The 25,277-nt window shown below is 53.0% G+C and overlaps 3 protein-coding genes across 3 annotated transcripts in view; 2 read left to right on the top strand and 1 right to left on the bottom strand.

The window, feature by feature from the left end:
• LOC127474822 (zinc finger protein 11-like) overlaps window positions 1–25,277 on the top strand; it is a 705,018-nt gene that overhangs the window by 183,250 nt on the left and 496,491 nt on the right. The window lies entirely within an intron of this gene.
• LOC127474868 (zinc finger protein 239-like) overlaps window positions 7,261–25,277 on the bottom strand; it is a 246,797-nt gene continuing 228,780 nt past the window's right edge. Inside the window, exon 3 of the mRNA XM_051796180.1 lies at window positions 7,261–8,522. Coding sequence (XP_051652140.1) covers window positions 7,519–8,522 — 1,004 coding nt within the window. The 3' untranslated portion in view covers window positions 7,261–7,518. The remainder of the gene's footprint in view (window positions 8,523–25,277) is intronic.
• Window positions 17,859–19,218, top strand: LOC127474927 (zinc finger protein 397-like). The gene is made up of 3 exons (XM_051796256.1): window positions 17,859–18,067; window positions 18,256–18,688; window positions 18,941–19,218. The coding sequence occupies exons 1-3, from the start codon at window positions 17,926–17,928 to the stop codon at window positions 18,987–18,989; spliced, it is 624 nt and encodes a 207-aa protein (XP_051652216.1). The 5' UTR covers window positions 17,859–17,925; the 3' UTR covers window positions 18,990–19,218.

Below are 25,277 nucleotides of genomic sequence, written 5' to 3'. Positions count from 1 at the left end.
GATTGTACAGGTACAGCAATGCGAGCTGGATCTCTGCCAGTACACTCTATGCATCTTTCTCTAGCCTTAAGGGTGATTTGAGCTATGTGCTCAAACAATCCAGGAGCAGGTTTTTGACAAAAGGAACTCTGTGATATGCAAAAAATGAAAAATTAGACAATTTGACAATGATCAATGTGTGAAACAAATTTAGAATGTAAAGCTTGCTCTACTTGTTGGATAGTTCAAACTGTTCTGTTAGTCAGCTCTCTCAGTCTGTTCCCTCAGTTCCTGAAAATTGTCAGAATGTTTGAGCAGGTCAAATAGAGGTGCCAGTTGGGTGTTTGGCAATTTCAAGTACGATGCAATCTAATTTAAAGACTTTAATAGCTACTGTATGTCAGTAAGAGTTTTAACATTAATACCCAATTGAACTGGTTGAGGAATGACTGCTTTTTGTGTACGTGAACCCTAAATATTTCCAGGGTACCTCTCACTGCACCGTGTCAGGAGCAACTACTAGGCCAAAGAATTGTAGACTCTTTCTGGTTTCAGTGTCCAACACACCCAGCTGATCCTCAATGGTTACAGCCAGCAGAAATATCATTTATATAATGACAACAAAAGACAGTCAGAAAATTGCATTAGTACAGAAAATAATGTTGGAATCATAAACGACTGACAAATTATAGAAAAGCTCTTCATTCCATGGGAGAGGGTTTTCTGTGGCTAACGCTCGAAAGGTTCTGCAGATGGAACTGAAAATGCAGCTTTTTCTCTATTACTGGGGTCTAACTGGATTGTGAAAAAACAACTTGTCAAATTAATAATAACAATGGGTTATTCAGCAGAAAGTACAGAAGGGGTCAATAAACCAATGCTTACATGGTAACCATGACTGCACCAACCCATCTGAGATCATGCAACAGTCGTCATTTCACAGATTTTTTCTTTATCACAAAGACAGGGGTAATTAAAGGATTCTGAGATGGTTCAATGTAATCAAGTTGCTCTTTAACAAGCTGTTGCAGGGCCAACAGCTGTTCTCTAGGTAGGAGCCATTGCTTAAGTCACACAGGATCTGTATGTTCTAAAAGAAAACTCTGAGCAGTACCTCCTAGTCTCACAACCCAAACCCCTGGCATGACTACAGAAGTTTGTTTGTTTGGACAATTAACAGCAAGCTTTGAGCATCACAAAGAGTACAGGTTAGGGCAGAAACCAGCAGTGATCAAAAAACTTGTGGTGCATCAGTAGAACCAAATTTCTCATTTCGACACTCACGAAACTCTGCTTGGGAAACATAACTCACAAAAAGGTATAAGTTGAGCTATTTGTGTCTCTTTTAGAAATTATCAGTGGTGGATAAGGTGTGAAAGCTATAGCACAGAATTGCCTTGTATAATTAGCAGCAATGACTGCGACATGAACAAAAGGTCTTGCAAGTTTGCTATTAGAACAACCGATTAACAAGGCACTTAACTCATGCTGCCTTCGCATAATCCTAAACATCCACTAGTCAAATTACGCAAGCAATACGTCTGGTATGAAACGAGCAGCAGTCACAAGTAGTGAGGCTATTTTGCTGAGAACACAGCTGCAATGGGCAAGGCACATCTTAAGGATGAAGGACTAGCTGTTTTACAATTACGATTGCTACCAGCTGCTGCACGGGAGGGGTTTTGAAGATAAAATGTAAGGACTCTTTAAAACAACACTTCAGCTCTGGCCACACTGATCAACATAACTGGTCTGCTCTGGCCTCCAGCCAGGAGGCCTGAAGACACACTATCCACAACACTGCAGATGCCCTTGAAAAAGCATGCAGGAGGGCCTTGACAGTCTGCAAGGGCCTCCCTGCAACGGGCTGAACAAGCAAGGCAGCAACATAGACAACTCCTGATTTAAACCCTGGACAACACAGAAAAGCTCAAACGACCCTCACTACTGCCATAGCAGATGCAAATGCAATTATTTGACAGTCTAAGGACCCCACCCCGGCACAAGCCTGCATCATTGCATCAAGGATAGCACTTTTTGACAGTCTGTATTGGCATTATCTCTGGTTAATTGTGTAACCAGCAGCTTCTATAACTGCGTGTCAAAAGCCTGTTTCTCTACAGCATCTTGCAGCTCTTCCACGAATTGCAAGAATGGTTCCCGGGCACCTGGACGCATGGTTGTGCACCATGCTCTGGTGTGGTGGTTTGGGCTAGGCCTTCCTTGGTGACTAGTTTGTAACCAAGGAAGGGTCCAGATTTACCCAGTATTCCCTACGATTTTTACGTAAGCCAGATTATAAGAAGAAAGGAGGAGAGGCCTTCGTTCTCTTTCCTTCCGGCGGCTTGGAGGTGCAGGTTCCCTGCTGTTGAGTCTGCCGTGTTGGGGAGCGAGGCCTGGTTGGGCCTTGTCGACCTTGGGAGACAGAGGTTGCCGGCGATCGTTCCGGAGCGACCCTTGGTTGTCCCAGGAGAGTAGTGAGCTATTTCTTTGTTAACTTTTTTAGTGGATAGATCTTGGGCCGCTAATTGGGATATTTATATACATAATATTTTGGTTTTGTTCCTTTTCCCTTCCCCCTTCCCTTTCCCTTATTTTTTTTAATTATATATAAGTGTAAATATATTTATATATCTCACTTTGGTTGTCTCTCTCTCGTTTCGGGTTTTCTTTCATTTTTTTTTTCTCCCTCTTCTCCCTGAGGTTTTGGGGGGGGGGGGAACTCTGGTGGTAAGGTTTGGAGACTTGGCAGGGAGCCAGCTTCAAACCATATCACATTATTTGGTGTTTCCGCCCGGTTTATCTCTGGTTATCTCCGGTTTGTTTTGGTTTTGCCACAGTTGTTTAGGAACAAGTCTGGGAAGGGAGCCAAGTTGGTGCAAACACTGCCCATTGTTTGGGAACACTACCGGGAGAGCTGCCAAGAGCCTATTGTTTATATAAATATCGCTTTGTTTGGGAACAAAGAGAGAAAAAATATATAAACATGGCCTTTTTATTCATTTTCTTGGTTATTTTGGCTGTTTTTATATATGCTGCTGGGTATCCAGTGAGAACTAACCCAACAAGCATCTACCAATACCTGCCTTTCCTCAATTATGACATCAAAGGCCTAGTGACTGAGGTCCCTGGGATCAAAATTGTTCCCAATCCTTACCTAAATTGTTTGGCAACGGTTCTACTATTTCTAAAAGCCATGGAAGTGGTGTTTAACATTGGAAAGGTGGTGTGGTACTGCTTTTCTTGTTGCAGGAAACGTCGAAACTCAAAGGGATTTGCTGGAACTTTGGGAAGGGCCTTGAAAAAACCAGTCCCTGGATGGCAAGGAATCTGGGTCAACTTTGGTAAATTGGTAGGGCGTGTGACACCTCCCATTAATTGGGATTTCACACCAGAGCAGGTGTTTGATCCTGATGAGGTGGTACGTCGTCTGGCAGAAGGGTGTTTTTCTTACGAGGACCCAAATATGCAGTTTTTTGCTTTGTACTGGGGCCTGGCAAGTGCCTATCGAGCTGCTGTGGATTATGCTCGGAAGACTAAGGTTGAGGCAGAAACTCAAACCCTGCCACCTGAGATACCACTCGCCCCTGTTGTGAAAAGGAAGTCGTGGGTACCAGCGCCCGACACTTTAAGCCTACGACCAGATGGAGAGCAAAACAGGTCAGGAGATGACGGAGAGGGAACTGATACTGATGCCAGTGCCAGAGGCTCCAGGAGAAGGAGAGGGACGAGAAAGACAACAGGGTTTACTGGACTGTGTGGGTTCGATGGCCTGGCACATCGAATCCTCAGAGATACCAAGCTATAATAGATACTGGCGCGCAGTGTACATTAATGCCCTCAGGACACAAGAGTATAGAGACTGTTTCAATTTCTGGGGTGACAGGAGGGTCTCAAGAGCTGTCAGTGGTAGAGGCTGAAATAAGCCTGACAGGAGACCAGTGGGAAAAACATTCCATTGTGACAGGGCCCGAAGCCCCTTGCATTCTGGGCATGGATTACCTCAAGAGAGGATACTTCAAAGACCCGAAGGGGTACCGATGGGCTTTTGGTATAGCCGCGGTGATTGAAGAGGAATCCAAACGATTATCTGCCCTGCCTGGCCTCTCAGAAGATCCTTCTGTTGTAGGATTACTGCGAGTCGAGGACCAGCGAGTGCCAACAGCCACTAAGACAGTGCATAGGCGACAGTACCGGACTAATCGAGATGCTGTGATTCCCATACATAAGATGATTCGTAAGCTGGAAAGCCAAGGGGTGGTCAGTAGAACACACTCACCCTTCAATAGCCCCATCTGGCCTGTACGCAAGTCCGATGGCGAATGGAGACTGACGGTGGACTATCGTGGCTTGAATGAAGTCACGCCACCATTGAGTGCTGCTGTACCAGACATGTTGGAGCTCCAATATGAGCTGGAGTCCAAGACCGCGAAGTGGTATGCCACCATCGACATCGCCAATGCATTCTTCTCCATTCCCTTAGCAGCGGAGTGCAGGCCGCAGTTTGCTTTCACGTGGAGAGGTGTGCAGTACACGTGGAACCGACTGCCCCAGGGGTGGAAGCACAGTCCAACAATCTGCCATGGACTGATTCAGGCCACCCTGGAGAAGGGCAAGGCCCCAGAACATATCCAGTACATTGATGACATCATTGTATGGGGGGACACAGCGGAAGAAGTTTTTGAGAAAGGAGAGGAAATCATCCAGATTCTCCTTGATGCCGGTTTCGCCATTAAGAAAAATAAGGTCAAGGGACCTGCCAGAGAGATCCAGTTCCTAGGGGTGAAATGGCAAGATGGACGACGTCAGATACCAACAGATGTCATCAATAAGATTGTAGCCATGGCTCCACCCACCAACAAGAAGGAGACGCAAGCTTTCCTGGGGGCCATAGGCTTCTGGAGAATGCACATCCCTGGGTATAGCCAGATTGTGAGCCCTCTTCACTTTGTGACCCGTAAGAAGAATACCTTTCAGTGGGGTCCTGAACAGCAACAGGCATTTAAACAGATCAAACAAGAGATTGCACATGCCGTGGCTCTTGGACCAGTTCGAACGGGACCAGATGTAAAGAACGTATGGTAGCAGAGGATGGAAGCTGGCTCCCTGCCAAGTCTCCAAACCTTACCATCTGGGCTCTGCTAACTCTGCAGCCTGCACTAATGCTTGCTGGCTTATGGTTTTTACTTGCTCCAAAACTAGTAGTCTCCTGCACAGCTCACACAGCTAAGGAACAACACCAGTGGAAAAACTCCACCTGAGATTTAACCTCCACAATCTTCATACAGGGCTGAAATAGAATACCAAATTTTTATGAGAATCTCTTATTTAACCTCAGCCTCAACATCTTCTTAAAATCTCGACACCGACGGAAAGTATTTTTAAGTTTACACAGTTACACATTCATGTAGCTTTTTTCTTTCACACAGTTTTTTCCAGTCACACTTAGGTGGCCACCTCAGACACTCATCAGTCACACACACATTTCAAGTAGTCATTGGCTGTGCACTTCTTAGTAGTTTCATAATTCAGAGGAAATTTATGGCATAGCCGCCATCAGCAATCTGCAAATCCTGCATAACTCTCCATGCAAAAGACAAATACAGCAAGAAAATACAGGATATTGTCTTGGAAATCTTCAACCCTTCTCATAGAGCAATGATACTCTGTCATAAAGGCAGTAGAACTACTTCTGCAGGGGGCAAGACTACCCCCTTCGTCTCATCGTTCCGTCTGCAAATTTTCTACCCGCACCCTGCCCCCGGGGGAAACAGCCAAATTTCATGTAAGAGACGCGAAATGGTGAACTATAGGAGATTCCTAACAACCCTCTGCAACATGCAAAAAGCTAAACAAGTATGTTGCCTTGTTTTTAATCTTGTTTCAAGGGATTCTTTCGTCAGTCTCCCTTTCTGTTTTTGAAGAAAACGTTTGAGAATGCCATGAGCACGCTCAACAACACTTTAGTTTGTGGGAGAAATGAGGGATGCCTGTACCATGCCTAACACTTATTGCTGTAAAAACACTGCAATCTTATTTGATTTATAAGTTGGGGTAATGTCAGTTTTAAGTTGTCTTTTCCTTTTTCCGTCTTTTGCCCCCCCCCCCGTCACCTGTTTCTCTTGAAAACTGCTCCCCCGACCCCGCCGCGGCCGCCACTGCCCACTGGGCACAAATGGACTCGGCGGCGCCGGACCGGGAGCCATTCTGCAGGCACTTGGAGCAGGCAGGCTCGACACGGCTGCACAGCTCCGCAGCACCGCTCAGACGAGAAGCAGAAAGCTTCTTAAGGTGGAAATCAGTCACAGCGTTCATAAGGTCGTCTCCTGGCCCATCAGCAGCACCTCCACACCGTAGCCGCCGTCCCCGATCGTCTTGGACATGTACTGCCGAATCGCTAGCACTGCGTTCATCCTGGCGGGGCCGCTTGGCTGCTCGCGGCTCCACTGTGACCTCTGGTCCCGCATCGGCTCCCTTCGGCTCGGCTCGACTCCTCTTTTGTATGATTTCCCTGTAGGATGGCATCTAATAGCATTCCAATGTCTTCCCAGATAGAAACAGCAGCAGGCAAAACAGAACTTTCCAGACGATAAACACATGCCTTTCGTTTGCACTTATGGTCTGCCCCCATAGTGACTAGAAAAAAGTTCTCAAGAGCTTTACCTGCCTTCCAAGCGCCAGCTGCACTTGCATTGAGGAGGTGCAGGAGGGGAGGCGGGGAGCGTGCAGGGATATTGGCAAAAGGCACTTAACTCACAGGTTTATGATCAAAAGGTTCTGTCTTGTCTTTACCAGTCAGTGCTTTAATGTCTTTTACTGTTTCATATAACAATTGCCAAGTTGTAAGGAGGGAAGCAGCAACTCTTTCTCTCTTAGAGGCAGCAGTAAAAAGCTTATCACTAATTTATTTCCAAGTAGAGAGACTAAAAGCAGTAAGTGTCCGTTTCATATCCCTGGCCCTTGCACCAAAGTGGTATCTTTCGCAAAGCCAGTTCGTTTCACTTCCCCGTTTAAGCAGGATAGACTTCCACGTAGATACGACACTAGATTCCTCTTTGCTTAAGAGTTGTCCCCATGTTCTCAGTGGCTCACCTGTCAAGGTGTCTTGGTTCTAGGCTAGCCTGGCAACTTCTCCATTGCTCTCAATGCTTCACCTAGATCTGTTCCCACAGCAACCTCCCGCCGCCCGATCGGCTTCTCTGCCGTCCGATATTCACGCAGACGCAGCAGCGCGTCGGGGTCACCAGATGTCGCGGTTGGAACGGACCGCGACACAAAATATCCAGCAAGAAAGTTTATTGGAAAGAAAAGGAAGCAGCAGCAGCCCGGAGCTGCAGTTTACAGCTCTTTAAACACAGTTCTTTAGGCATATGTATATTACATAGATAGGTCAATTAAAATACACAAACTAGAATTTTCACAGCTGATAGGTGGACCCTTTCAGTCCTACTTTCTCACAGTCACTCTGCACATCTGTTCTTGTTTTCTTCTCATGTTTATATTTTTCTCAGCCACTTTGTTCAAAATAAGTCGTTGTTCTCATGGGGCAGTGTCCTTGTTCTCTTTCTCTTGATGTTTTTCTCCTCTCTCAGAGTGCATCAACACGTTGTCAGGACCAATGCCTCCATTTTCAATCAGCAGGATTCCCCACAGTTGAGCTCTTGATGAAGCTCTTCCCTCACTGCCCACACTTGTAGGGCCTCTCCCGCTGTGGATGCGCTGGTGGGTGACGAGGTGGGAGTTCTGCTTGAAGCCTTTCCCGCAGTGGCTGCAGCAGAAGGGCCTCTCATCCGTGTGCGTCCGCTGGTGCACGAGGAGATCTGAGCTGGTCCGAAACCTCTTCCCACATTCCCCACACGTGTAGGGTCGTTCCCCAGTATGGATAAGCTGGTGTCGGATCAGGCTGGAGCTGTCACTGAAGCTCTTCCCACATTCGCCACACGTGTAGGGCCGTTCCCCAGTGTGGATGTGCTGGTGGGTGAGGAGCTTGGAGCTGTCCCTAAAGCTCTTCCCACATTCCCTACACGTGTAGGGCCGTACCCCAGTGTGGATCACCTGGTGTTTGCGGAGGGTGGATAAGTCACTGAAGCTCTTCCCACATTCCCCACACGTGTAGGGTCGTTCCCCACTGTGGATGCGCTGGTGTCTGCGGAGGTGGGAGCTGTTCCTGAAACTCTTCCCACATTGCCCACATGTGTAGGGCCGTTCCCCAGTGTGGATGTGCTGGTGCTTGAGGAGGTCAGCGCTCTTCCTGAAACTCTTCCCACATTCCAAACACCTGAAGGGCCTTTCCATGCTGGGAGGTTGTTCATTGACCACCACGTCGGAGCTCCAGCTCAAGTTCCGTCCGCCTTCCCAGCACAGGCTGGTTCTTTCCTCCTCAGAGCACCCTGGGCTGGCTTTGGAGCCCCTCCTGCGGGGGGATCTCCGGCCCTTTTCCTCCCCACTGCCTTCCTGCGCCGGGGAGCCCTTCAAAACGGCCTCTCCCACCAGGGTCTCACGGGGGGATTTGTCCTCCGGGCTCTCCCTCCTCAGCTCGGGGCCTGGGGCAGGAAGCAAGAAGGACAGGCAGGGGATTTGCCTCCGGCCCACAGGGAAGGCCAAGGACATCCCCCCAACTCCGGCCCCGGCAGGACGGCGGCGCCAGCGGGGTTGTCCTGCAGCCGGGGCCATGCTGGGCTGACAGAGCCAGCACAACACCCGCCCAAAGGGACACTGACTTCCTCCTCACCTGCCTGGGGGGCCCAAGGCATCTTCCTCTTCCTCGCAGCCTCCTCCTCCATCCGCCCAAGCTTTGGGAACGACAAATCCTGATGGGGGGAAAACAAGGGCTGAGCGCGTTGGCTTGGGGGTTCCTCCTGCCCAAGTCCATCTCTAGAACTCACCGGGCATCCTGTGACCATAAAAACCTCCAAAACCCCAACACTCAGCCCAGAAAAACCCAAACCACCCAGATTCAGGCAAAAAACCCTCTCAGAAATAGCAAGATGAAGCCCCCCCCCCGACTGCAAAAAGTTGAGATTCAAGAAAAAATACTCCAAAATATGAAAATTCTGCCTAAAAAAACGCTCCCAGGAGTTCCCCCATTGTGGTCTGCCCCCTCTGGGGTTCAGAGGGTCTCCCCTATCTGGAATGCTGGGGGTCCCACTTTGTGATGCTGGGAGTGTTGGGGGTCCCAAGGGTCCCTTCTCCTCTGACTCTCGCCTTCCGAGTGCCGCGTTCCCAGACATTCCCCCTCTCTGGGTTCTGTACATTGCTGTCCCGAGGATACCAGGGGTCACCACTGTCCTACTGTGCTGCTCTGAACCAGCAGAGCAGTTGGAGAACAGATGGTGGTAAAGTGTGGTCAGTGCCAAGTGCTTTAGGGCTCTTTGGCCCAAAGAAATGTCTCTGCCCTGAGAATAGGGCTGGCAAGTGGGAGGCTGCTCCAGGGCTCTGCAAGAGGCCTCGTGCTCTGCTCGGCCCCAGCACTGCCTGGTCCCAACACCCCCGGCTGCCCCCGGCCCTGGGCAGCTCTGCTGCCACAGGCTGTGCCCTCACCGTGGCCCTGCAATGGCCCTGCCTGTCCCTCACCCGTGGCCCTGCCCGTGGCCCTGTCCCTTGGCTCTCTCTCTGCCAAGGGAGCTCTCACCCGAGAGCTCCTCGCCCGCAGCCGGGGGGGCTCCCAGCACCACCACTGCCCAGAGAAGTCCCCCCAGAAAAGGAGCTGAGTGAGGTCCTGGGTGGGCTCTGAATATTTTTGGGGGTCCTTGGGGGGCTGTGGGTTAGGGTGTCCCGCTGCCGCCTCCCCGGCCCCGCTGAGCAGAGAAGTGCCACAACATTGCTCTGACTGACTAAGAAACCTCGACACAAGTTCTTTATCCCGTCACCTTCTCAGCTTATTCCTTCCTGCTCCCAGCCCCCTTTGCTGGCTGTCTCTCTCCTCCCTGTGCCCATCAGTCACAGCTGCAGTTCTTCCCTCCATCACAGTCTGGGGGCCCTTCTGAGGAGGTGCTTAAGGAGTCAGTGGTGCCGATCTCCCCCTGCTGTAATTCCTTCCCCCCAGGTATGGCTCAGAGTGCCTGACTTCCCTCCTGTGCCTCTGGGCCAGCCAGTTCCTTCCTCCTGGCATTGTCTTATCCACCAGTGGGCAGCGAGGGGCCCTGGATGGTCCCTACGAACCCCCTGCCCTCAGTCCCTCCTGGGCTGGTACATCTCCGAGCCTGTGTCACGGCACCGGCTGCTGCCAAGGGACGGCCCTGCTGCAGTTTGCACCTAAACCCAACAAAACTGGGTGGGGGGGCAGCCCTGGAAACCAGGGCTTTGCTCCCTCGGCTCTGCAGGGGCTTCCCACGGGCTCTCAACCTCCTTTGGGCATCCCCTGCTCTGGCGTGGGCTCCTCCCGGGCTGCAGGGGGGTCTCTGCTCCACCCTGGACTCATTCACAGGTCACAGGCCCTTCAGCTCAGGGTCACCCAGAGCTCCAGCCGGTTCCATGGAGCAGCGATCCCCTGGCCCCTGCCAGTGTGGGCACCTCGCCAGGGCTGTTCCTCGAGGTCCTCTGGCCCCCTGCCAGTCTGGGGTTGTTTCTCCAAACCACCAAACCAAGTGTGCCAAACGCCCTGGTTGGTCAGTGCCGGCTGGGGGAGCGGGCACTCGGTGAGGGGATGAGAAAACTGCACCCGGGGCAGGGCTGAAAGAGGCTTCAGCACCACTTCTGATGGCCCAGGGACAGCATCTGGCTTCTCCCAAACAGAGACATGGCACTTGTTCCTCTGCAGGGAGTCAAGGGCAGCAGAGGATCCTTTGGGTCCCCAGGCTGGATCAGTACTCGGGGATACAAACTGCCCTTGGGCTCAGGATGCAGCTGCCAGCACAGATTTCCCTGAAAAGTCTGCAGTGAGTCAAGCTCTGGAGAGTAGGTGTGCAGGGACCTGAAGGGGGGATGGACGGGGGCCCAGCAGGGACAGCCAGGGCCTGCAGGGAAAGGCACAGGGACAACCTGCCCCCCCACACTGCCAGGGCTGTCTCTGCTCCTCCTTGCAGGCTCCGTGGCCAGGCACAGTTTGTGTTCCTGGGTGCCCACCATCTCAGCACTTGGAGACGCTCAAATCAGCGCCTGCAGCTCTGCAGCAAAGCCCCAGCTCACCTGGCACACAGGGGATGGACACAGCACCTGCTCGGGGATGGGCTTTCACAGCTTCTGTCTCTTCCCCACCACAGGGCTCTCCTTCCTCAGCAGCACCTCTGCCTTGCACTTATTCTCAGCCTCACCTCAGGGACAGCTCTGGGCTCACCTCCGCGCCACTTCTCAGCCTCACCTCAGGGCCTGGGCTCAAGGACAGGAACCTGCAGGGAGGGGACATGATGTGCAAGCTGAGGGCTACCTGCTTGCACTGGCCTCTGGGCTTCCTTCTCCTTCTAAAACTATGCCAGAACTCAGCCTGCTTTTCTAACACCACACATTTACACACTAGCCTTGGAGATATATATGGACAGACATCTCTATCACCCTGGGGATGGAGCCTCAAGCATGTGCTGCCACAGGAATGGCAATCAGAGAATCACAGAATCAGACACGTTGGAAAACACCTCTGAGATCATCAAGTCCAACCCTTGATCCAACCCCACCGTGCTTCCCAGACCATGGCACTGAGGCCACATCCACTCTCACCTTCAACACCTCCAGGGACGCTGACTCCACCCCCTCTCTGCCCAGCCCATTCCAAGGCCTGATGACTCTCTCAGCAAAAAATTGCTTCCCAATATCCAACCTAAACCTCCCCTGGCACAGGTCCAGACCCAGCCCTCTTGTCCTACTGCTGCTTCCTGGCAGAACAGCCCCACCCCCACCTGGCTCCAACCTCCTGGCAGGGACTTGCAGACAGTCAGGAGGTCTCCCCTGAGCCTCCTCTTCTCCAGCCTCAACACCCCCAGCTCCCTCAGCCTCTCCTCACACCACTTGTGCTCCAGAGCCCTCCTGCCTTCCAGCACATCAACACCCCCCCAGCTTGGGGTCACCTGCACATTTGCTGATGAAATGCCTGGTTCTGCAGCAGCTGCAGATGCTCAAGGGGCAGCAGGACCAAGTCAGGGGCCTGGGGGGCTTTGGGGTGTGGGAGGGTCCTGGGGGAGCTGGGGAGGGGCTTTGGGGATTGGGGGTACAAACCAGGACAGACCAGGACAGACCAGTACCTCCTCACTACTCCCCAGATCTCTCCTGGAGCTGGGCCACCTTGTCGGGGGACACCTGAGCCCCCCCAGTGCCCTCCCAGTACAGCCCAGTGCCCCCAGTACAGCCCACTGTGCTCCTGTCCCAGGGTGCCGGGTGATCCCTCTTTATGGGGGTTGGAATGGATTTTAGGAAGGCTAGGGGAGATTTGAAGGGATCTGGGGGGGTTGGATGGGGATTTGGGGGGGTTTGGGGGTCTTTGGGAGTATTTGGAGGAGTTAAAAAGGGTTTTGGGGGCATTGGGGCATCAAAGGGATCTGTGGGGGGAGGGGATTAAAGGGAAAATGGAGGCAAAGGGACATTTGGAGGGAGTTAAAGGGGCCTGAGGGGGAAGAGGAGGAGCTCCATCATGAACATCTGAGTCCTGAGACCTCCCCTGGTGGCCCCGAGACCCTCTTGGTGTCCCCAGTTCCACCCCTGACACCCCGAGACCGCCCTGGTGTCTCCAATGTCCCCAGGGCCTCCCCACAGCCCCAGTTCCCCCCTTGACACCCCCAATTCCACTGTCCACAAACCCCATCCCTGATGTCCCCAACCATCCATCTCACCCCAGGAGCCCCCCTGGACCCTTTGAACACAAAAATGCCCCCCCCCCCCCCCCCATGCTCACAGAAAGGCCAAGGGCATCTGGGGACACGGTGGGGACAGTCGGGGGCTTTGTGGGGCACTGGGTGATTACTGGGGGGATACTGGAACATACTGGGGGGAACCAGGGGGCACTGGGAGGGACTGGGGGGTTACTGGGGGACACTGGGAGGGACTGGAGGTGAACTGGGGTACACTGGGGGGCACTGGGGGATTACCAGGACACACGGGGGGACACTCAGAAGTTACTGGGCCATAGTGGGGCTTACTGGGTGCTCGCTGCAGGACCACTGGGCCATACTGGGGGGCAGTGGCAGGTCACTGGGACACACAGGGTGGTCACTGAGAGAGTTACTGGGCCATACTGAGAGTAACTGGGAGGTCATTGGGATATACTGGGGGCACTGGGATCCCCTTACCTGGATGTGGTACATCTCCCCCCCCCGGATTTTGGGGGGCATCCCTAGCACCTCTCCCCTGGGGGCTTGGAGATCCCCCTGAACCCACTGCTTGGCTTTAGGGAACTCCCAAAAATCCCCTCAAAACCCTGAAATCCCCCCCTCGACTCATTGAAACCTACTCAAGAATCCCTAAAATGCCCTCAGGGACCTCATCCCTCCCCAGCACCCCCTAAACCCTCTCAGTAACCCACAAAACCCATCTGGGACCTCCACAAGGTCATTCAGGGACCCCCCAATCCCCCTCATGGACCCTCAAAACCGTCTGGGACACTTTAAACCCCTTGAGACCCCAAAACTGCCTAAAAGGTCCCCGCAAAGCCCCCCAGGACCCCCAAACCTCATCAGAGACCCCCAAAGCCCACCTGGGACCCCTCAAATCTGCTCAAAAACCAAAACCCCCTCAGAGACCCCCAAACCCCTTCAGGGACCTTCAATCTCCCCCCTGAGTCCCCTCAGGACACCGAACCCCCTCAGGGACCCCTCACAACGTCCTCGGAAACCCCCGAACCCCCGCGCTAAACCCTCCCGAGCCCTCCAGCCCTTCCACCCACGGCCGCGCTCCCCGCAGCCCCCGAGGGGATCCCCAGACCCCGCTCTCGCCACAGTCCCCGCCAGATCTTACAGGGAACTGAAGGCCCCGGCGCCATCACCGATTCCGGAAGCCAAGGCAGCGTTCTGCGCGCGCACCGCTTTTAGATAACACCACCACACCCAATCAACGCGCGGCCTCGCCCCCGCACAACCGCCGCTGCGCCTGCGCTTTGCGCAGTTTTATGTGGGAGTTGTAGTCCTTGCGGCGAATCATAGCGGCCCTTTGAGCGTCAGCGGACGCAAGACAAGGCGGGGAATAAGTAAAGAAAAAATAAAAAAGAAAGAAAAGAAAGAAAGAAAAGGGATGAAATAAAGACAGAAAAATTAAAAACTAAAAAGTCTTACCCTCCCATGCCGCAAGGACTACAACTCCCACAGTGCATCGCGTAAAGCGGGTACGTGGCGGAAAGCGGGCAGGGGCCGTGGCCGCGCGCTGATTGGCTGCGGGGCGGGTCAGTACAGGCGGTGCGCGCGCAGAGCCAGCGCCACGTTGGATTCCGGGGGTCGGTGATGGCGGCGGGTGCTGCGGTGAGCTGCGTGTGCTGCGGGGGGGCGGCGAGAGCGGGGTCTGGGGATCCCCTCGGGGGCTGCGGGGAGCGCGGCTGGGGGGGGAAAGGCTGGAGGGCTCGGGAGGGTTTAGCGCGGGGATTCGGGGGTTCCCGGGGACGTTTTGAGGGGTCCCTGAGGGGGTTCGGTGTCCTGAGGGGACTCAGGGAGGAGGTTGAAGGTCCCTAAAGCGGGTTGGGAGTCTCTGAGGGGGTTTTGGTTTCTGAGGAGAGTTGGGGTGTCCCAGGTGGGCATTAGGGGGTCTGTGAGGAGGTTTGGGGGTCATGGGGGGCTTTTTGGGGAACTTTTTAGGCAGTTTTGGGGTCTCTACGGGGGTTAATGGGTCCCAGACGTTTTTGAGGGTCCCTGAGAGGGGTTGGGGGGTCCCTGAATGGGCTTGGGGTGTCCCAGGTGGGTTTTGCGGGTCACTGAGAGGGTTTAGGGGGTGCTGGGGAGGGATGAGGTCTCTGAGTCAATTTGAGGGACCCTTAAAGAGGTTTTGATGGGTCAAGGGTTTTGAGGGGATTTTGTCGGGTTCCCTAAAGCCCAGCAGTGGGGTCAGGGGGTCCCCCAGCCCCCAGGGGAGGGGTCCTAGGGATGCCCCTCAAAATCCAGGGGGGGAGATGTACCACATCGAGGTAAGGGGATCCCAGTGCCCCCAGTATATCATAGTGACCTACAGTATGTCCCAGTAACCCACTCAGTGACCACCCAGTGTGTCCCAGTGACCTGCCACTGCCCCCCAGTATGGGCCAGTGGTCCTGCAGTGAGCACCCAGTAACCCCCAGTATGGCCCAGTAACCTCCCAGTGTCCCCCCGTGTGTCCTGGTAATCCCCCAGTAACTCCCCAGTTCTCTGCTAGTGTCCCCCAGTGTGTCCCAGTTCACCTCCAGTCCCTCCCAGCGCCCTCCCAGTGTCCCTCAGTAACTCCCCAGTCCCTCCCAGTGTACCCCTGGTTCCCCCCAGTGTGTCCCAGTATCCCCCAGTAATAACCCAGTGCCCCACAAAGCCCCCCAACGTGTCCCCAGATGCCCGTGGCCTCTCTGTGAGCGTGTGGGGGGGGCATTTTTGTGGTCAGAGGGTCCATGGGGGGCTCCTGGGGTGAGATGGATGGTTGGGGACATCAGGGATGGGGTTTGTGGACAGTGGAATTGGGGGTGTCAAGGGGGGAACTGGGGCTGTGGGGAGGCCATGGGGATATTGGAGACACCAGGGGGGTCTCGGGGTGTGAAGGAAAGAACTGGGGACACCAAGAGGGTCTTGGGGAAACCAGGCTGGGTCTCAGGACTCACCTACTCTTGGTTCAGCCCCTCCTCTCCCCCCCAGGCCCTTTTAACCCCTCCCAAATGTCTCTTAACCACTATTTTCCCTTTAATCCTTTCCCCCCACAGATCCCTTTGATGCCCCAATGCCCCCAAAACCTGTTTTAACTCCTCCAAATGCACTCAAAGACCCCCGACCCCCCCGCAGATCCCTTCAAATCTCCCCCAGCCTTCCTAAAATCCATTCCAACCCCCATAAAGAGGGATCACCCACACCCTGGGACAGGAACACAGTGGGCTGTACTGGGGGCACTGGGCTGTACTGGGAGGGCACTGGGGGGCTCAGGTGTCCCCCGACAAGGTGGCCCAGCTCCAGGAGAGATCTGGGGAGCAGTGAGGAAGTACTGGTCTGTCCTGGTTTGTACTGGTTTGTACCCCCAATCCCCAAAGCCCCTCCCCAGCTCCCCCAGGACCCTCCCAGACCCCAAAGCCCCCCAGGCCCCCCCAGGCCCCTGACTTGGTCCTGCTGCCCCTTGAGCATCTCCAGCTCCTGCAGAACCAGGCATTTCTTTGCTCCCCACAGGGTCGTTCCCACACCCAGAATGGAATCTGGAGGCAGCAGGATGTGCACAGGGCTCCCATTTCCTACAGTGCAAAGGGGCTGCAGGGAATGATTCCCCTGCTCTTGCAAATCTGCCAAAACCTGCAGGGCACAGAAGGGGGAGCTTCAGGAATTTGCTGGCCTTGGGAGTGGAGCTCACAGGGTATTGAGAGGAACATATCCCTCAAATACAATCTCTGTGCATACACAATATCTATCTGGACAGACAGATAAAGCAACAATCTGTATCATATATATGGCACATATTCTACAGAATCCATCCTTAGGTGTTGTATGATAGATCTGTAAGATATTACACATAATAAGCAGTAATAAGGCAAGTGTCCTCCTTAGGGACACACTTCAGAAGGGAACTTGCACTTGACCCCCCCCCCTCTTCAGCTTCGAGCCACCTGGTGCCACAGAGGGGGACAGAGCTCCTGTGGAACATTCTATTCCACTGACACAGAGCAAGGAATAAACCCAAACTACTGCCTGGGTTTGTTCCCTGGGGGTCTCTGCAGCAGCAGGCACAGCCCCACACTGACTGCTCTGGGCTGTGCAGGCATTTGTGCTTCTGCCTGTCTCACACACACACACAAAAGTCTGGTTAGTGCTGCCCTCAGGAAACCCCCCAATATTAAATTCAGTCCCCATCATGTAGTCGTGAAAGAAGTTGTCAGTGAATTTGCCAGAAAGCATGAAAAATAGAAGAGCACAGTTATACACAAATACAGGTAATTACTGTTCTGACCACACATTCCAGATTAATTTGGTGCAGTGATAATAAAAATCATAAACCCAGGTAACGCTGTGCAGGAGAACACAGATTGACCAAGTGAAGTCAGACATTAACAGAGATAAATTCGAGAAGGTCAGCAGTGCACTGTTTTACTGCTGCTAACACTTGTGGACAGTCTGACTCTGACTTCATGTACAGGATGGACGTACCTGTGCCCCTGGGACTGCCAGTGCCATGGTGGGCAGCAGGAACCACAGAGGATGGTGCCAGGGAGGCAAAGAGCCACAGCCAGATATTGGCTTCTGTGTCTGGGCCAGCAGAATGGATTCTGTCATTCCATTTGCATGTCCCATTGCAGCTCAACAATTTCAGTGTCTGATTGCCCCGGATTCTCTCACACTGAACTTCACAGAGCAGCCTTTGGCACTGGTAGGCAAAAGTAGCCTTTAATCCTTGGAAATGTGGAAACTGCACATCCCAGGATATTGGCACAGCACAGCAGAGGAATCCAGTTGTCAGAAAGGATGGCGGGGGAGAAGTGGAAGGAGGAAGCATTTGCACTCCAAAGCACAGGGGTAATGATCCAGGCCTGAAGTCCAGTGATTTCATATTTATTCTCTACACTGAAACTAGGAAGAAAAAAATTGAGTTTTAAGTGAGACTACATTAATTCAGCTTTTGATTAATATATAGCAACTCAATCAAGTGCCCATGAAATGTCCTCACTCTCCTCATCCTTCCAATTAAAGACTTTTTTTTTTTTGGCTGAATCTTTCTATTTTGGAGTATGTTTTGGCTGAATCTTAACATTTTGCAGTTTGGGGAGAGGTTCATCTCACTGTTTCTGAGGGGCTTTTTGCCTGAATCTTGGTGGTTTGGGTTTTTCTGGGCTGAATCTTGGTGTTTTGGAGGTTTTTATGGTCACAGGATGCCCGGTGAGTTCTAGAGATGGACTTGGGCAGGAGGAACCCCCAAGCCAACGCGCTCAGCCCTTGTTTTCCCCCCCATCAGGATTTGTCGTTCCCAAAGCTTGGGCGGATGGAGGAGGAGGCTGCGAGGAAGAGGAAGATGCCTTGGGCCCCCCAGGCAGGTGAGGAGGAAGTCAGTGTCCCTTTGGGCGGGTGTTGTGCTGGCTCTGTCAGCCCAGCATGGCCCCGGCTGCAGGACAACCCCGCTGGCGCCGCCGTCCTGCCGGGGCCGGAGTTGGGGGGATGTCCTTGGCCTTCCCTGTGGGCCGGAGGCAAATCCCCTGCCTGTCCTTCTTGCTTCCTGCCCCAGGCCCCGAGCTGAGGAGGGAGAGCCCGGAGGACAAATCCCCCCGTGAGACCCTGGTGGGAGAGGCCGTTTTGAAGGGCTCCCCGGCGCAGGAAGGCAGCGGGGAGGAAAAGGGCCGGAGATCCCCCCACAGGAGGGGCTCCAAAGCCAGCCCAGGGTGCTCTGAGGAGGAAAGAGCCAGCCTGTGCCGGGAAGGCGACCGGAGCTTGAGGGGGAGCTCTGACCTGGTGGTCCCTGAGCAGCCTCCCAGCAGAGAGAAACCCTTCAGGTGCTTGGAATGTGGGAAGAGCTTCAGGACGGGCACCAACCTGATCCGACACCAGCACATCCATGCTGGGGTACGGCCCTACACATGTGGGGAATGTGGGAAGAGCTTCAGCCAGAGCACCAACCTGATCCGACACCAGATGATCCACAGTGGGGAACGGCCCTGCACGTGTGGGGAGTGTGGGAAGAGCTTCAGGGACAGATCCACCCTGATCCGACACCAGCGTGTCCACACTGGTGAACGGCCCTACACGTGTGGGGAGTGTGGGAAGAGCTTCAGGGACAGCTCTCACCTGATGCACCACCAGCGTATCCATACCGGGGAACGGCCCTACAAGTGTAGGAAATGTGGGAAGAGCTTCAGGTACAGCTCCCACCTGATCCAACACCAGTGCATCCACACTGGAGAATGACCCTACAGGTGTAGGGAATGTGGGAAGAGCTTCAGTGACAGCTCCAACCTGATCTAATACCAGCACATCCACACCTGGGAACGGCCCTACAAGTGTAGGGAATGTGGGAAGAACTTCAGGTACAGCTCCCACCTGATCCAACACCAGCGCATCCACACCAGGGAAAGGCCCTACAAGTGTGGGGAGTGTGGGAAGAGCTTCACCAACAGCTCTGCCATGATCTCACACCGATGGACCCATCAGTAAAATGAAGACTACATGTTTTTGAGATGCAATAAACTGCCTCTTTTCTTCTGCAGAACACTCATTGTGTAACACATTTTGGGCCCAGCCTGTCTTCTAAAGCTTTTGATAGTGTTTGGGACAGGGGGCTTCCCTGTTTTTTTCCTCTATTCATGTCATTAAGACTGAAATTTTATTCTTCATCCCATACATAATTCCCTCTCTACCTCTTTTTTTTCACCCACAAAGTATAGAAATCAGAAATCATGCTTTGAGTGCATTTAAACAAAAGTTTGTGCAACAAGGTGTTTGTCAAACATCCTGCCTGTGTTAGTTTGTACATGAAGAATTACAGTCTCTGGAATCACTGCCAGGGAGCACCTGAACTGAGTCTTTTCAGATCTGCTCTCTTTGCACTCCCACCCTCTCCTTTCCTGTCCGTGCCCAAGGCCTGAGTGCTCTGGCAGCTCAGTCACTGTCCTGCTCTGGGTCAGGCCTGTGAGCACAGGCAGGGACAGGCCCTGGGCACTGCTGGGACAGGGCTGGGCTCCACAACAGCAGTTCCAGCAGCAAAGGGGTTCCCCTCCAGGCACTTCCTGAAGGCTGAGGTCCTTTCCCAACTCTGGTATCGAGAAGAAGTCCAAGGAATAGACTCTCCAAAGTCTTGTTGCTTTGCTTGTTTCTCATGGAGACAGTGCAGTGAGGTCAGGGACCCACTGGGACTGCAGGGACTGAGGGCTGGGTCAGATGCTGTGTGTTGGTGGCTGATGGCCAATGGAGGTGACAAATGGTCTCCAAGTCACCTACCTGGGGCTCTGCAGCTTGTGAGGGCTCTGATGGCAGGTGAGGACTTGTCTGTAGGAAATCAGGAAGTGCAGGAGAGCACAGAGGATCTGCAGGGACAGCCCGTCCCATCCAGTCAGCAGGGAATGGAGCCCTGGAGCAGAATCCTGCCCAGGGTGTAGTCACCCAGAGATCAAGTACTAAATCTGCCTGTGGAGTGGCAAACAGAGCTCTGCAAGCCCAGGGGGGCAGCAGGTACAGGGAAAACTCTTGCAAGTGACTTCTCTTGCCCTCAGTGAACTTCCACAGGTCAGTCAAGGGCAGCCCCCAAAGCCATGACCCAGCTCTGGAACAAGGCAGGGCCCCTCTGAGCCCCCTCCATGGCCACACAGGAGCGTCTGTGGGAGGTGGTCAGTGCAGGGAGCACCATCAGCTGGCTCTGCCTCCCAGCTTGAGCAGCACAGCCCAACAGAGTCCCCCATGGCCATGGGCCCCACAGCCCCCCTGCTCTGCAGAGCAGCCCCCCCAGCTCAGGGGCTGTGGGGAGCACGGGCAGGGGGTGCAGGAAGGGCTGCTCAGGCCAGCACAGACGTGTTCCCCTGGGGAAAGGCTCTGTGGGGAGATGGGATGTGCCAGGAGAAGAGCAGGACACCCTGTGTGAGCAGAGGGACCATGGAAAGAGGCTGCCCTGTCCCTGGGGAAAAGAGGGGGCAAAGCAAAATGTGGGAAACTCTCTGGTCTGAGATCAGTTGTGCTGCCCAAGAACACGCTGACTCCAGAGGTGTCCAAGCGGGGCAGAGCCGGCGACTCCGGTCTGTGCGGCGGCGGGGGGGAGGCAGCGGCTCTGCTTGATTCCATGGAGTTCTGGGGAGGAACAGTGGCCCCTTGGTTCCAGGAGGCCCTGCAGTGTCATAATGACTCTTGATTCCATGAGGCTCCAATTTCTCCACAAGTTTCTTTGGCTCTATAGGGCCTTGCAGGGTCAAAATGGCCCCTGGATTCCATGAGTTTCCACAGTGTCCTCAGGTCCATAGGGCATTCAGTGTCACAATGCCTCCTTGATTTGCAGAGTGTCCCAGGGAGAGCCTGCACTGTCAAAATGGCCTCTTGATAACATAAGGTTCTAGAGTGACACAATGGCACCCCAATTCCATGAGGCTGCACAGTGTCCCCGGGTTCCTTTGGCACCAGAATGCCCTGTAGTGTCACAGTCGTCCCTTGAGTCCATGTGGTGTCCTCAGTGTCACAATGACCCCTTGATTCCATGAAGTTGCATAGTGTCTCTAGGTTCCATTTTTCCACGAGTTTCCCCAGTGTCACAATGGCCCCTTGATTCCATAGGGTTCCCCACTGTCCCAAGGTCCATTTGGCTCCAAAAGGGCCCTGTGGTGTCGCAGTGGCCCCTTGATTTTATGAGGTTCCACTGTGTCCCAAGGTTCCTTTGTTTCCATGAGGCACCACAGTGACACAATGGCTCCCTGGTTCCATGAGGTTCCAAAAGGTTTCAGGGTTCTTTTTGTTCCACAAGGCCCCAGATATTAAATGGCCCCCTGGTTCTACAAGATTTTACACCACAGTGTCCCTGTGTTCCTTGGTTTCCATGAGGCCCTGCAGTGCCACAATAGCCCCTTGATTCCATGAGGTTGCACAGTGTCATCACAAAGCTGAGCCCACCCAGATGGAAGTTTGGGGGAGATCAGGAGGAACTGGGACAAAAAGGATTGGATATTTGGGGAAGGAAAGAGGGGCTTGTCCAACAGAGGGGAACGATTTTTATGAGGTAAAAACAGGTTCAATTAAAGCTGAGGGTGCTGAAACACTGATTGTGCAAACACTCCTGATGGACTTCTACACTATTTCTAACTTCAAGCCCCAGTCCAAAAGCGCTGCCCCTCCCAATGAAAGGAATCCACTGTTCTAATCCCAACCTCAACCTGACCTCAAAGGTAAAGCCCAAACCCAGAACTCCAGACTCTTATTTGTCCTCCAATGCCCACCCCAATGCAAACCTGCATTGTTGGTATGAAAAGACAAGCTTTAATCCTAACCCAGCCCAAAACCCTAATCATGAACCAGACACTGCCATCAGAACAACAAACCTTCTAAAATTCTGCCTAATCCTGACTCTGAGCTCTAAACCCCAAGCCCTGACCATGAAGCACCCCCACAGCCCTTGGGAGCAGGGCAAGGACCTGGAGGGCCCAGACCAGGCCCAGGGGGTTGGCAGAGGAATGGGAGGTGACCTGGATCTGCTCAGCTCTGCAGTGACCCCCAGGAGAAGGGCCTGGGCTCTGGGAGGGATGTCCTGTGGCACAGGGGCTCAGGATCCAAGTTCAGAAGGCCAAGTGCACATGGCAACAGCCAGAGCTGGTGCAGAGACATCAGGGAGGGTCTAGAAATGCTGCTGGGAGGGGGTGGGAAAGCAGGAGGGGTGTGTGCAGCCTGCAAGGCCAGAGCAGCAGCAGGGCCAGGGCAGGACAGCCTGCAGGAGAGATGGCCAAGGGCTCTGGCAGGGCTGCAAGGCCCAAAGGCACCCAGGCCTTTGTCCCCTTGCCTCTGGCAGCTGCCTCTGCCACTCAGGCCACCACAAGACACTTTCCTGGCAGGTTCTGCACTTGGGTTCTGCCTCGCCCCTCCCTCAGGAGCCTGGCAGGGGTTGCCCAGGTTTGGGCCTTTGTTGTTCCTCCCCCTCCCATCCCAGTGCCCCCCAAACAGCCCTGAGCCAGCCGGGAGGGACAGGATCTGCTGGGCCAGGGCCTGGGGCTCAGGCCTTGGCCTTTGTGCTCCACAAAACCAAGGCAGGCTTTGCTCAGCATTGCAGGGGCCTGCCCAGAGCCTTTGTCTGCCTGCACTCCTGGCCTCCAAGGAGCTGCTCCAAGGAGTCCCTGGGGAGGCTTTGGCAGTGCCTGCCCTCAGTGGGGCCCAGCAATGCTTCAAGGCACTTGGAGTTTGGCTTCTGACTTCTTCAGCAGCTGCTTCAATCTTCTCTCAGTCCCTCAGGATCATGGGCTGGGCTGAAAACACCCCGTGGGGCTCATTAAACTCCAGAAATCTCTCCGGATCTCTTTGTCTTCCTTTAATTGTCTTCAAGGCAATTTCAAAACAAGTTTTCAAAGTTTGTACTTTTTTTGTTTTAATTCAAGGATGGATATTTTGTAGTTCAGAGAAGAGGTGATAGAGGTGTTCTCCTGTCAGTGTAGAGTCGTGATGGCCGATAAGGATACAAGGAGTCAGTTATGTGCAGGAAAGATGTCTTCTCCTTTATTTTCTCATCTGCTTTTTTATACCCCTTGCTAGCAGCAAGCAGTATCCTTATTTTAGGTAAGCAAGCAACAGCATTTTCATTGGCTAGGATCTATTGGTGATACATTTGGCAAAGCTTAAGGCCTTATTGCAGTTCCCACATCCTAGGCCTACCAGCTTTGCAGCCTGTCTTTGTTTTCTCCATTAGGGCTGTGTACTGACTTCCTTATCATCAAGGATACACCCGAAAGTTTTCCCAGTCAGTATCTCCATCCTGGGAGCCAACAGACCCGCTATTAACCCCATCAATTCCCCCTTTCTGCAATTGTGCAGGACATATTCCCTGTGTCGTCTTTTGCAGGGCCCTTTGCAAACACGACACAATACATGGTAACATCACTAGCACAACCACGACTATTATCAAAACTAAGACCCCCGTCTTGAGTAAGGACAGTAACCAACCCCAAATGCCAGTCGTTTACATTTGCGATGCAGCTCTGCGCAGAAGCATTACAAGCCTTGGTTGCTACATCAGGTAATCGTGTAACATTAGAAACAAGTTTCACTGCATCAGAGTTATTTACAGGTGCCCCAACAAGGCATGTGTGAAAAGGTAGCTCTGGTTTCGCCAAGGAGGCACAGAAGGTGGTCTGGTTCAGTGCTTTCATCAGGGTCACCCAGACGCTGTGGCTGTTCCATGGGCTGAGTCGTTCGAGCTGTTCCGCGTAGGAGTCATCACTGCCGGTTCCCCCGAGGCAAAAAAGGGACGTATGCACCGAGCAGGAACCCACCACGGTCCATCATCTGCAGAGACACAAGTGTAACCCTTTCCCCAGCTTATCAGTTGATGAGGGCCAGACCACTGTCCAGACACCTGTACCTGAACGGGAGCAGGAGCGGTCACGGGTTGACATGACACTAATGAGGAAAAATGCAAAAAGAGAGCAGGAAAATGAGAATCCAGGGGAAAACTCAAAAAATTTAAAACATAAACGGCTTTGTCTAAACGGGCTTGAGGGGGCTTACCATGCATTCCCCCTTTCTGTTTCTGAAGCAGACGCTTCAGAGAGCCGTGCATACGTTCTACAATAGCTTGCCCCACAGGAGAGTGAGGGATGCCAGTAACATGAGACACTCCCCAGTCATTCAAAAAGGTTTGAAATTTCTGAGAGCTATAGGCAGGGCCATTGTCAGTCTTCAGCTGCAATGGGACACCAAGGGTAGCAAAAGCTTGTTGAAAATGACGAATCACATCAAGAGCACGCTCGCCTGCATGAGCAGTAGCACAAACAGCATGAGAATATGTATCAACAGAAACATGCACAAATTTGAGACGTCCAAATTCTGGGACATGAGTAACATCACTTTGCCATACCTGTAAAGCTTGCAATCCTCTAGGATTGGTTCCATAATAGACAGGGACATTCTGACCCTGGCAATCAGGACAGGCAGCCACAATAGAACGAGCAAGAGATTGTGGAATGCCAAACTGTCGCTTGAGAGCAGTACTGCCTTGGTGAAAAAACTGATGTGAGAGGAGAGCCTGTTGTCACTTGTCTGGAACAGGCCTGATCTGTGCAGGTGCTACGAGAGAGTCTGCTCGAGCATTACCCTCAGTAAAAAATCCAGGCAGCGAAGTGTGACTGTGAATATGACAAACAAAGTAAGGAGCAGTACGAGACTGTAGAGTTCACCACAATGTTAACAAAACCTGAAAGAGAAGATGATCATCACATTCAGAAAGAACTACTTGATCTAAACGCTGTACAAGTCCCGCCACAGAAGCCGAATCTGTAACAAGATTAAAAGGCTGAGGAAAAAGTTGAAATGCCAAAGTAGCAGCACGGAGTTCCACAACTTGTGGAGACCCGGACTGTCGAACAAGTTCATGTTGCCATCCTGTGGGTGTATACCAGACCACAGCAGCTTTTCCTGTTTTCCCCGAACCATCTGTAAAAAGAGTGAGTCCTTCCACTGGTTCCTTGGATGACAGCAGCTTTTGTCCAACAGGTACTTCACTAAAAAATTTCAGTAAAGGGTGTGAAGGTAAATGATAGGCAATTTGTCCCTGAAAATCTGCCATAGCAGCTTGCAATT

The sequence above is a fragment of the Manacus candei genome, unplaced genomic scaffold (genome assembly GCF_025592945.1).
Source record: "Manacus candei isolate 608988 ecotype Guabito, Panama unplaced genomic scaffold, ASM2559294v1 h1tg000045l, whole genome shotgun sequence".
NCBI classification, from domain to species: domain Eukaryota; kingdom Metazoa; phylum Chordata; class Aves; order Passeriformes; family Pipridae; genus Manacus; species Manacus candei.
The sequence above is the reverse complement of the archived record's forward strand: the minus strand, read 5'-3'. Positions and strand labels throughout refer to the sequence as shown.